Here is a 13,261-nt window from a genome sequence, read left to right as displayed (position 1 = left end):
ACCCTCATTTTTACCTTATTACAATAGCAGGCTCTCATTAAACCAAGCTAAGACTGTCTCAAATACAGTTTTCTATGGCATACCTAAGAAGTTTTTGGCAGCGTAGCTGTTGCCACTTTTCTTCATAAAAATTAGGGATTAAGCTTGCAGTGGCATTCTTAATTTTACATGGCCTTTTTGGCATGGCAGGGGACTCGTTGGTAAAGATTATTGTCAGCGCATAAGTATGCCGAAAGTTCGTACCGAGAATTCTTTGCAAAAATTGGCTTTATAAGCCATTTCAGGCGCATCAACGATAATTTATAAGTTGAAGCGCATCGCGGTCGGAGAGCATTATCATCATCATCATGCCGAAGGTCTTTTGTTTATGCGCGGTGCTTTACCAACAAAACTAGCCGTACACTGCCTTATGCTTTTTGATCGTAACACCTTGTTTCCGAAATCGTTATTAATTTCTTGGGACCTTTTTATGAGTGCTTATATATTGTTGTCAGAAATTCCAAACGTTGGTGAACGACACGCGCGACCTGAAGACCAAGCTGGACGAGATGCTGCAGTACACCGACCTAGCGCACAAGACAGCTGACAGCGCTGAACAACTCAACACTAAGAACAGGTACACAACCAATGTTGCACACTTCGCTTTATTTGCTGTTTTTACAGATAGGTCCATGTTTCTAACACTTTAGTTTAGGAGCATCCGTAAAGGGGAGGCGTCCACTTTTTTCGGGGAGCACATTTTCCTTTTCCTTTTATATTTAGAGGGGGAGGCACTATTTCGTTAGGATGATGTAGATTATGTGTACGTTAATTCAGGAGGCACCTTTTCCTTAGTTAGGTGGGGGGAACATATACGTTAGTTTAAGGGGCACGTTTCCTTCCTTTGATGGTGGCAAGTATATTCCAGTTGGGAGGGGAAGGCATATATACTTTAAGTATGGGGGCACATTTACCATCGATTTTAAGAGCTATTTATAATTCCATATATTTTTCAGGAACTCCAAATTCGACAACAAAGTAAAATCCGTGACGAAGCTGAACATGGCAGCCATGAAGGATCTGATAGACGCCGGCTACGACATCGGCAACGGTACCTTCAACAACCTGGTCGTAGCCACCATCCTGGTCAACTCCACCAAGGCTCTCGACGATCTGAAGGCAGCTAATCAAGACATGGAGACGAGGCTTGAGGAGCTGAAGACTAAATTACCTGATTTGGAGAACTTGACTAATGAGGCCGAACATCATACCACTATGTTGAGGAATAGGGTGAGTTTTCTTTATTCATGTACTAGCTACCAAATTCTAGTCTACTAGCGTTTTCTTCTCTTAATTTCTTTTGGGTTCCCGGTCATCCCGGGTTTATCTCGGATTTCCGGATCCAGTAAAGTGTGGTTGTTTCTCATTTTTATTGGTATTTTAATTAATAGTTGCTTAATGTTTGCTGACGTGGCAGGTATTTATGGTAATATTCTTTCTATTACATGTAACAAAAATTGTAAATAACGAAGCACTGTTATACTTTATACATTGCAACTTGCGTCTTCTAATATAACAGGTGTGATGTTACATACATCATACATAAAATTATGCCTTTTCCCGTAGCTTTAGCCAGAGACTAAAGATATAAACATAATGTTATAATTGGGTAGTTGACTGGGTAAGCGAAAAAAACTGGTATTCGTAAAAGGTTCATATAAAATGCCCAGGCTATATTATTTTGCTGGTAAATGGTGTTGAATTCGTTGTTACTACAGACTGAAACATTTTATTAGGCATTCATTTGATATCCAACGAAAATACGAAACTGTGACGTCACTATTTTGTAAAAAAATAAGTTGATTTGACTGGTAGTCATCTACCTTATTATAAACAAGCGCAACTTCGCTTGCGTCACATAAGATAGAACGGGTCAAAAAATTCCCCGTTTTTGTAAAAAAAAATACTGGTACTCTGTTCCTATTGGTCATAGCGTGATGATAAGTAGCCTATATCCTTCCTCGATAAATGGGCTATCCAAAAGTAAAATAATTTTTCAATTCGCAACAGTAGTTCCTGAGATTAGCCCGTTCAAACATTCAAACAAACAAACTCTTCAGCTTTATAATATTAGTATAGATTGTACTATTGTACGCGAGTCTAGATTAATGTAAAACTAATAAGTCACGGTTCTAACTAATAAATTATGTTTTATATATTTCCCCCTAGGCGGATAACCTGCGTGCACTAGCGGAACGTGAGAACAACAACTCGCGCACGCAGCACGCGTACACCGCGGCGTCGGCGTACTCGTCCATCGTGCAGGAGGTCGGCGACGGACAGCAAGCCGCCGACGACGCCGAACAGGCCGTCAACAGCGTCACACAACTTGTAAGTCTCTTTTAACTATATATCTACCTATATAATAATATATATAGCAGTGATAGCCGAGTGGTATAAGTTGGCACCTTATTTATTATTCTGTATTTTCGTAAAAACAGTGACAGCCGAATGGTTTAAGTTGGCACCTGCCACGCAAGTAGTCGCAGGTTCGAATCCGAGGCAACACACCAATGACTTTGCGAAGTAATGTGTGTATTAGAAATAATTATCACTTGCTCTATCGGTGAAGGAAAACCTAGCATGCCTATAATTTGTTTAATACATTTATCATTTATTGACGGTATGCAAAGTCCCCAACCTTTACTTAGCCAGCGTGGTGGACTCAAGGCCTAACCCCTCTGCGTCGTTTAGGAGGAGACCCTTGCTCTGCAGTGGGACAGTAATGGGATAAAAAAAATGGTACATACATTCAGACATAATTCTGCAAAACCCTTTATTGGATTGAGAATAAACGCTTTTTTAGCCTTTTTTTAAATGTAGAATTATTATTTTTCTGTTTAATTATATTATAACCTGTCTATATCTCTCAGACGAACCAGCTGAACGACATGGTGGGTCCATCTCGCAACAAGTCGCAGCGGCTGCTGGAGACGGCCACGAAGGCACAGAACATAGTCGCACAGTCGCTCAGTCCCAACCTCACGCTAGCCACGGACAAACTGAATGCGGCAAAACAACTGCTACAGTCGGCCGACGATGACGACAACGCTATACAACTGTGAGTATCAAGAATATTAAAATTTAGTCCGGAATGCATTTTGCAGTTTTTTGGGATATTTGGTAGTCATTGTAATGCTGCTTTTTATCTAGAGATTATTAGCCGTAGTTGCTAATCGAGATTATTATGCTCATGTAAATAAGAATTTTACTAAAATACAATCTACCTTTAATGTTTACGTTTTGCAAAGATGTAGTTGCTACCATTGCGACGAGAGGAAATGAGAAATAAATTTATGTTTGCGGTTTGCCGCTGCAGTCAGCGACCTGCCGCCGCAATTTGTTTACTACAGTTGTAGTTTAAGGTCTGAAGTCGCGGTTTGGAGTCCGCCATCACCTTTAGAACTCTTTAATCACAAAACAATATATGTTATAACAAATTCCAGGTCACTGCCAACGCCAGCAGCATTTACATTAGACGATGAGATCAGTAAAGCGGACACAGTGAACAGCAAAGTAAAGGAGACCCTGGCCATCATGTCCGAGCTCGGCGCAGACCTGGCTGCGAGCAAGGAGTGGGCGCAGACACTGCCCAAGCTCGCCGATGATGCGCAGAAAATGAAAGCTAATGTTGATAACTTGGGTATGTAAAAACAACTTAATAATAGTATTAAATGGTATTTAACTGTCGCACGAATATACAAGGCTAAAACAAAATTAAAAACTTGAATACAAAATTCAACCAATTATAGCTCAACAACTTAGTAGTGGCATGCATTAAATGTCTAGAGAAATAATGAAGTTACGAAATATTTTTATGAATACATATAAATGCTTGTGTGTAGCGCTATAGAATGCCATGTTTATTATTCTTGGGTAAATGGAAATCTTCGGTTGAGCCACAAAGTGTTATTTCATGTGTATTTCAGAAAAAATAACTCAGTAATAACTTAAAGCATGTAAAATCAACGAGCTTTGCGTTGCGTTATGGCCAATATTGTGGCCACACACACCAACCAACAGTAGGCTTCCAGTCAAATAATCTTGGCTTGTTCTCAACAGTAAAAGACATCCAAAACCTGGAGCCAACCATTTCAACGACGTACAACGCGGTGAAAGGCCGCCAGGACGACCTGGAACACCGACGCAAGGAAGCCGACGAGAAGCTGCTCAAGCTGAAGGAACTCATTGAACAGGTACTGAAATGGCTTCTCACTGATTCAGGGTACTTTGTTACCCTTTTGACCAACGAAGTCTTTTGGAAAGATTTCCACTAAACCAGCAAATGATGCGCCAAATATACAAATTTATACGCATCACGTTGCTGCGCAAATTCGAGCACAATTTGCTAATACCATCCACCACCATCTTTTCGGGTGTTCTAGCTCAAAGATTAAAGGCATATTGGTTAAACACTAAACTGATTTTTATTTATGGTTAGTTTTCAACGTAATATACAGAATACGTTATTTTTTAAAGACGACTCCCGCATTTAGAGATGCTCTTGTGTCGCGAAGACTTTTAAAACATCCAAACAACGGACACAAAGTACAACCAGAACCGAAACAACTTGTGAATCGCACAAATAATTGTCCCGTGCGTGAAATTGTACATTTTTGTACATACATCTTTGTTTTCTTTACAATATCCAAGATATAAACTATCACCCTCACTTCAATTCACAATAATCTTGCACACAAAACCTTGTTTCCACCAGGCTCGCACAGTAGCCAATCGCATCCAAGTGGGCGTGAGCTTCGACAGCCTGACGACACTACAGCCGCGGTTGCCCGACACCGTGGACGAGATGTCCACCTCTACGCACGTGTCCGTCTACTTCAAGACGAAGGCGGAGAACGGACTCATCCTGTACCTCGGCAACCCCAAGGATACTATGCTGAGAAGGACCAAATCGGTAAGAATGAAGAGAATTAGATACTAACTTACCATCCCTTTACCTGCTTAAAGGCCTGTTCAGATATGAGAGCGTTATTTGCTACTAACTAGTAGAAAATGATGATAAATCTTTATTTCTTTATGTAATTATCTTATTCAATTGGTTTTAATTCGCGTTTTGCTCGTTTTTGAAGAAAATATCGTAAACATGCTCACCAATATGACCGCTTTAAATATCAGGTACATTGGATCAGTCATTTTTTTGCAATTACTGTGTCAACGCAGAACAAGTCTATCGTGGTATCACACGATCATAGTACTCCACTTGCGGATAAAAATGTAATCGGTCTATCCGTAGATAGACCGATTACTGTATTCAACGCACAGGCATTTAAGGAAAAACGAGTGATTTTAGATATGTATGTAATTTCAATCTCATAAAATAATTTCTTCTGTTCTCCAGGACGATTTCATGGTGATCGGCGTGGAGAAGGGCTACCCGTACCTGGTGATGGACATCGGCGACAGCGCGGAGTCAGGGCGCGCGCCCGCCAGGATCGGCAGCGACAAGTTCGTCGCAGACAACAAGTGGTACCAGGTTATTGTAGACAGGTATGAACAACACTTTCATCTTAATTATTTAATAGAAATTATAAACTAAAACTGTATTCTGGCCTAGGATCTCTTCCCATAATGAAGGGGGGGTTGAGCCTTGAATTCATCCTGCAGGTTTAGCTCGTTAGGAACGAAACAAACAACATACAATTTGTATAAACTTGTAGGAGACTATCAACCACTGAAAAAGACTGGACTGATTTTAATAGTCATATATAGATATACTAACGACTTCCCTGATATATGAGACCCAGCACTAGATGACACGGGTCACGGATCAAACCTGGTAAAATGTAGACAGGGATTCATTCTCAGTGTTTAGTTATATAAAGCAATAATGAACGCTTCTTATCACTAAATAACACAAAATCTTTTCTACAGAGTCGGTCGCAACGTGAAACTGGCCATCCGCGAGAGCATGGACAACGGATCAGCAGACCTCACGCACTCCAAGGAGGCCGTACTCCCAGGACAGCACACTATCTTCAACCTGGACAGGCAGAAGTCCAAGCTGTATGTGGGAGGAGCCCCATCTGATGCCAAGCTGCAAGAGGTTAGCTTCCCCGCGTTCGAGGGACAGATCGAAGAGCTCATGATAGGAGACACGCCTGTCGGTCTTTGGAACTTCGTCACAGCTGATAATCTGAAGGGAGCTAGACAGAGGTGAGATGTTGTTTTTATCTATGCAATAAAACAGACACTTTAATTGATAGTTAAAGTATCTGCTAGTGGGACAGTTCAGCGTTAACTGATATTTAGGGCCAGGTAACCAGTTTATAATTAAGTGTCAAATTAACTTTCTGCTAAATAAAGTGACAGCAAATGTATAAAAACAACTGCCAAAATTCCATCTGAAAGCTAAGTATATTCTGGTATATATTTTTGAAAGTGATGCAAGGGACCTGTAGTATTACTTAGTTTATCATTAATGTGAGTTCATTAGAAGACCATTGTACTGAGCTATGTTCCTCTATGTACTGAACTGATATTTAGCGAAGCGGATTCCTACAATAACGTTATGTTGCATTTTGTTTGAGCAGTCGTAACTTATTACAGACTTTGTATCCATATTTCTTGCTTACAACTTGTCGCTTGGAGCCGTCTTTTGGAGACACAAATGAGCTCAACATTTTCTATTTTCCAGGGACAAACTCCTACCAGCCCACAGCGGTCCTCAAGAATACCGTTTCAACGGTCGCTCGCACGTCACCATGCCAGGTCGAGGGTATATCACGCCGCAGAAGAACAAAGTGCTGCTATTCTTCAGAACATACGCACCTGATGGCCTCATCTACCTGGTGGGAGAAGGCGCTTACTTCTTCTCTGTTCAGATGCAGGATGGAAAAGTGTTCTTACAGGTTAGTGTGGCGGTTGATATGTTGCAGATGTTATCTTTTCGTGGAGAACCTTTGCGGCTATTTCTTGATCAGCTGTTTATCCAGTTTCTCTTTGAGGCCCGAATAGCCCTTTGTTGGCTAATGACCTCGTCGATTAACTTAAAAAAGAGACCTGCTTAGGCAATTTAAGTTAAGTTTAAAAATTATTATTTTATTCTATTTAATACGTTTGTACGCTGAGTACGCTCGTATAATATATTTGTCGAAATATTTTTCAGAAGTTTATCATGGAATCTATTGAGCAATACCTGAATTATAGACAGGCAATAATCCACATGCATTCGAACAATCACCGAATACCTATTTTGTCTCATATTGTGTCCAAAAATGTCAAAAATTTACTCAATCATTACAATTTTCAACAGGTATCTCTCGGCAATCCAGAAGAGCTGCTCATAATAGGTACACAGAACACATACAACGACGGCAAATGGCACAGGCTGGACGCAGCCAGGATCCTCACCAAGTGTCTCCTGAAGGTAGACCACGAGACTATAAAGATGGAGTCTTCGTCTAGTGAAGTGGAGATCAGGGCTCTGGACACTATGAACTTCGGAGGGAACAACAAGGGTATCGTGGAGGTGACCGGCAAGGGCTTCGATGGATGCATCAGACAGATCAGTATGGATGGAGTGCCGACGGATCTGAGCGAGAACATCGAGTCTATTGGAATGTCTTATGGCTGCCAGGTAAGGGATTGTTGTTACTGTTAAATATTTTAGGTGTATGAACAGATAGAAATGTATTCGAGGCGTTTCGAAACTTCTGTATCCAGGTTCCCCTCTACTCAGAATCAACCAACCCCATTTACAAGTTAACCCCCCAATTCAGAGTGAAGCTTCCTTGTCCCCCAAAAACCAGCCCCCGTTCAACCTTAATTCCCTCCTATCTTCGATATAAACTGAATCTGACGTTACACAAAACGAAAAAACTAAAAAGAAATGCTAATTCTTAATATGTTATTCTAGGTGGCATCGCTAGTGTCTCTATCAGGTCAGGACAGCTACCTGCGGTTCCTGGACATCACGACGGAGAACCTGCAGCTGACGCTCAAGTTCAAGACGGCGCTGCCGGACGGACTGCTGTTCGTGTACCTCAGCAGGACGCAGACCACTGCCATGCCGGATAGCATATCTTTGTCGCTGATTAAGGGTCAGTTCTATGTTTTATAAGCCATATCAAGTACGGTCGCTGCCTGAATTTTTGGAAGGGGTCTCAAGTGGTAAAATATGTTGAGTCGATAAAATAGAGCTAATTGTACAATACAATTTTATTGCGCAAGATGTAACAAATGGAAGTATTATTTTTGACGATTTCGGGGAGGGACGTGGCCCTGTGATCCTCGCCTCCTTCGAGGGTCATAGCCCGCAATTGCAACTGAGGTAATCACTCTCATTCTCGACCGTCCGTGCCCAGCGACAATAACGGGTGGAAAAAACAGTGTATTATTTTCTTTAATGTCTCGTTATCATTTTTTTACCCCTTAATCTAGTATAAGATTAGCTGCCCATTTCAGAAAACCTTGTTTAAGAAAACCTAAGGATTATAAAAAAGCAGCCCACGTCTTTTCGAGATAGCCAAATTATATTCAAATGGATACTTTTTCAATAGGTCTATAAACCAATGTGTATGTCACAGGTAAACTGGTGGTGATGTCACAACGGGAGCAGCTGGACACTGGTCTGAGCACGTACAACGACTCGCAGTGGCACGTGGTCACCGTCACACACAACAACAACGCGCTCAGACTTGTCGTCGATGACTTCGACTATTTCAGGTAACAATCCACACAAGATCTGTGTTAGGCAGATATGCAGGGTAATAGGCTAGCCTATTTTGTATGAAAACAATCGTTTTATTAAGGAGTATTCCGCTTTCGGCACGCGTATCTTAGCTTCTACATTTTCAGCTTGTTAAGGTATAAAGATAATGTAGTACTGACTGACCAATAGACGTAATGTGGACATAATTTCATGCCCCCATCAAAAGTCTAGCAGTTTTTATAAGAAAATACATATTTTATAGAAATAAAAGTGATTTTAATCACGACTAACTGTTTCTTTGAATCGACATCCTATTAAACCACTCTCTCCGTGAATACCAAAATATCACAAATAGCAATAAAAATCCTTATTTTTCCTAGATATTATATAAAAATACAAAATCTTTATTTTAAACAGTACGGACACAGCACCAGCGCCGCTGCACATTTTGGACGGCGTCCTATTCATCGGTGGAGTCCAGCCGGGCTACGTGGTAGGCGGCAAGGTGGGCTCTAAGACCCCGCTCACGGGCTGCATCGCAGACGCCACTATTAACGGACGCGTGCTCAATCTGCTTGAACCTTATAGCAATAATAGCGTGACGTTTGGACGCTGTGGTAGCACTACCACTACAGGCGGAGTTAGTCCAGGTAATTAACAAAGCCAGGCAACTACCTATCTAATTCAGCCCGTATCCACCCACTGTTGAGTATAGGCCTCCCTCTCAGCACGCCACTTTATACGATCCTCCGCTAGTCCAGGCAACTATTATACTGATTAACGGCCAGCTTCTTCAACCAAAGTATAGGTGTAAAATAAAAATTACAGTCTGATACTTCACGATATTACTGATAGGATAGTTATATGAAGAAACAGATTTGCCTTTACTACACAGATGTCAAGTAAACGCCAATCCCTCTCATTCATAAAAATATATGAGGTTATGAAAGGCTTATAAAGTGTTTTGTTTCTTTCGCTCCATAGCGAAATGAAAAAATAAAACATATTACAGTAGCTTTTTAACTAAAATAGGTCTTTAGTGTGTTTATGAATAAGTAGGAATAGCTTTAGCGGTTACTTTAGATATGTTTAAAGAAACTGGCTAAAAGGCATTTTCTAAACAAGCCCAGGTGACTAATAAACAAGTCCAAGCTACCATTAAATGAATCATAATTCATGCTAATCTTTCAGATCGTGCACAATGGGCGGCGACGCCTCCGACAGACGTGTTGCCAACTCCTGGACTGCCGATACCAGTCACTGACGTCCCGCAGGAGGAAGGACCACCGGTTTCACCTGAACCAGGTAACGACAATAATTACAAACATACTCCTATACTCACAAAGCAATACCTCCGACTTCCAATGATAGGAAACCCATATTCTATCAGCACCATTATTCCATTGAAAATTTCTAATTCGAAATATCCTTTATTTCGTAAACGTTTTACAAAATATTTGAGATAGTCAGTATATTGTATTTTTTTATGGAATCGGATATGTTTTCGATTGAATCGGATTCGGGCTTATGCCAGTCGAACTCAAGTATTTAAAACGCTGGTTTAAAACGAAACTACGATGGTCCGGAGCGATAAGCGCACGCGCTCTTTCGCACACGATACCAATTTCACACTATAACAGACAGAATTCGAGTCAACTAATTGTTAACTAACCAATCCGGAAAAATGTGCCAACATTTTGTTGACATACATAAAATTTTGTACGAATAAGAGGATCATAGGAATGTCACAAATGTGTAAATGCAAGCGAGAGACTCCGATAAAATGACATGACTTAGTTCGCACGTTTGAAATAGCCCGAGTATAACAATTAATTTTTGTAGTGGAGCCGTTCGCCGTTCCGGTGTTGACAACGACGGAGCGCGTGACCACGGCGGCGCCGACCACGCCGTCGACCACCACAACCACGACCACGCGTCGACCACCGCCGCAGCCGGAGCCGGGCTGCGCGCTCGCCGATGATCCGTTCTACACACTTGGAGATCCCGACATAGGATACAGATTTGGTAAGAATACTGATGAAGATTTGTCAATCAATTTAAATATACAGCTGTTCTTTTTATTTGTTCAGCTTGGTGGCGATCCTAGCTAAATACCGATATCCGCCAATAACAGATTATCAATAAAATCAACCAAACCATATTTAAATGACGATTTTTCGATTGCTAAGCAACCTTGTTGAAACTAAAGTCCACATTCCTTAAGGGAAGTAATCTTTTGGCAAGTGATGCTCAAATATTACTAAACTACTCTCATGTTGTACTGAGTGTCACAAAACAGTCACAATTGCTTTGACTAACACCGAGCTTCGTCAACGAAATTTGAAGCATTTTTCGAGCAGGGATTAGAATGAACTAATAGATAAACTCTACTTCCAGAAAAGATACAATCATATATTAATATTCCTATATTCCTTATCACCAGTGATTTTTTTTTTTGTAGAATTTATTTAGTTGAAGGAAGAGTACTTAATCACTACTATATTATTAAATCTTCGTCATGGCATATCCATAGGTACGCGTAACGACAGTCACATCCAATACTCGAAGCTGCCGGGCCGTCAGCTGCAAGGCTTCGACCTGACCATAGCGTTCCGCACCTTCGACCGACACGGCGGGCTCATGTTCTATGCGGCGTCGGACACGGCGCCCGACCAGTTCCTCGCTTGCTACATGAAGGATGCTAAGGTAAAAGAGAAACTTACTGATAATAATGGGATCCAGGGTTGATCTACGCTGTTGGAACTTTTCTTGTCTGGGAATATTCTGGATTCGCCTTTAGCCCTTGGCACTGTAGCGATTTTATACCACTATCAACTATGTACACCCAAGCTACCGAGAAATTTGGTATGAAAACCTGCTCAGCCTTGAAGGTGCCGAGAGAAATTTATGTCCAATTTAAATGTCAAGCTCTCGAGGCTCAATAGCAACGATTGGAAAATCGCGGAACTGTACGAACTGATTCTGTCAGTCTTGTTGTACGAACTGATTTTATGTTTTGCGCATTTTGCTCATATATTATCGAACACTCAAGTGAATCTTTGAAAGGATCAACGAACTCAAGGGCAAAAAGACTGAGTTGATTGATATCTTTTGGATTCTAGTTACCTGAGTTAAGACCGAAAAGTATTTCAGAAGTTTAGAGTAGACTTAAAAACGTATATATTTCAGCTGTACTTCGTGTTCAACTGCGGCGCGGCGACGGGCGAGATCTCGTCGGTGCACACGTACAACGACACGGAGTGGCACGTGGTGACGCTGACGCGCTACGCGAGCCACGGCAAGCTGGCCGTGGACTCCGAGCTCGTGGGCGAGACGTCGGTCGCGTGCGGCGACATCGCCACGCTCACGCCGCCCTTCTACTATGGAGGTCTTAAACATAATCCACCGATCATTTCACAACATCTTGGTGTAAGTATTTATTCTTGTATTTATTATACTTTTTTCATGTTTTGTGTTCTTAAATTTTTTGTTTTTATACGTTTGCTGTCATTTTAGCTAGGTGATAGGTTATCTGACAGTTATCCATGAACCTTGAAACTGGCCTTAAAAGTAGAGATACTTAAAACAAAAATCCAGTCTTGTTTCCAGTCTACTTACAATAAAATTATTTATTAATGAAAAATTCGTAATGGAATCAAAATGACATTCCAAGTTACACAATAATAATATAAAGGTAATTATAATATTGTTCTCTTTGTCCAGGGTTTCTACCAGCCATTCAAGGGCTGCCTGAAGGGTCTGATGATGAACGGGCAGCCAGTGACGGACATCTCGGAGCGCGTCAACTCCCTGCGTTGTACCGACAGCGTGGAGGAAGGCGTGTACTTCGGAGCCTCCAATAACCAGCACAGCAATTATCTCAAGGTAACGACTATTACTTAACCGAATATTGAGAAAGGAATGGGTTATTACTTCTGTTCAGATCTTGACTCTTTTTTACACATGGCACGTTTACTGAACGACCAAATAAAACTGAACGGTGACGGTTCATTCTACAAACACATAAATAATTATATTTGCTTTGAACAACATATGGAAGTAAATTTACAGAATTTAGAATCGTACCCCTACTACCACGCCGGTCACCCGCGAGTTCGTCCGCAAGGACTTTAGTTTTCACAGCAAACAAACTCTTCAATTTTATGATCATCTATTGGCTTAATATTATTAGTATAAATTTAGCATTATCACAATACACTAAATGAAATAACTACTGTAATTTTACATTTCAGCTCCTAGAAAACTTCAAGGTGGGCCAAGAGATATCTATATCAATGGAGATCAGGCCGCGGAACAGCACCGGTTTGCTGCTCAGCGTGCACGGCAAGAGGGACTACCTGATCCTCGAGCTGCTGGAGAACGAGGTGGTCGCCAGCGTAGAGAACGGCAACGGACCGTTCAAGGCTAGCTACACGCTAGGCGATGAGTTCTCTCTGTGTGACGGCAACTGGCATAAGATACACGGTAAGAAATGCAAGATTAATTGACATTTGAATAGGTTGTCTACTTAGAAAACTGATACGCTTCGGT

At 41.3% G+C, this 13,261-nt stretch overlaps 1 protein-coding gene across 2 annotated transcripts in view; it reads left to right on the top strand.

The window, feature by feature from the left end:
* The window catches only part of LanA (laminin subunit alpha), a 58,277-nt gene that overhangs the window by 43,721 nt on the left and 1,295 nt on the right, over window positions 1-13,261 (top strand). For both annotated transcript variants that reach the window (XM_076135021.1, XM_076135022.1), the window contains 20 exons: window positions 495-616; window positions 996-1,269; window positions 2,209-2,370; window positions 2,913-3,100; window positions 3,486-3,682; window positions 4,102-4,235; window positions 4,757-4,954; window positions 5,399-5,547; window positions 5,932-6,213; window positions 6,695-6,908; window positions 7,313-7,636; window positions 7,916-8,099; window positions 8,586-8,724; window positions 9,128-9,360; window positions 9,902-10,015; window positions 10,553-10,735; window positions 11,244-11,416; window positions 11,900-12,139; window positions 12,434-12,595; window positions 12,964-13,195. In XM_076135021.1, coding sequence (XP_075991136.1) covers window positions 495-616; window positions 996-1,269; window positions 2,209-2,370; window positions 2,913-3,100; window positions 3,486-3,682; window positions 4,102-4,235; window positions 4,757-4,954; window positions 5,399-5,547; window positions 5,932-6,213; window positions 6,695-6,908; window positions 7,313-7,636; window positions 7,916-8,099; window positions 8,586-8,724; window positions 9,128-9,360; window positions 9,902-10,015; window positions 10,553-10,735; window positions 11,244-11,416; window positions 11,900-12,139; window positions 12,434-12,595; window positions 12,964-13,195 — 3,904 coding nt within the window. The remainder of the gene's footprint in view (window positions 1-494; window positions 617-995; window positions 1,270-2,208; window positions 2,371-2,912; window positions 3,101-3,485; window positions 3,683-4,101; window positions 4,236-4,756; window positions 4,955-5,398; window positions 5,548-5,931; window positions 6,214-6,694; window positions 6,909-7,312; window positions 7,637-7,915; window positions 8,100-8,585; window positions 8,725-9,127; window positions 9,361-9,901; window positions 10,016-10,552; window positions 10,736-11,243; window positions 11,417-11,899; window positions 12,140-12,433; window positions 12,596-12,963; window positions 13,196-13,261) is intronic.

This window comes from Anticarsia gemmatalis, chromosome Z (assembly GCF_050436995.1).
Source record: "Anticarsia gemmatalis isolate Benzon Research Colony breed Stoneville strain chromosome Z, ilAntGemm2 primary, whole genome shotgun sequence".
NCBI lineage: Eukaryota > Metazoa > Arthropoda > Insecta > Lepidoptera > Erebidae > Anticarsia > Anticarsia gemmatalis.
Note: the sequence above shows the minus strand (reverse complement) of the source record. Positions and strands in the feature narration are given on the sequence as shown.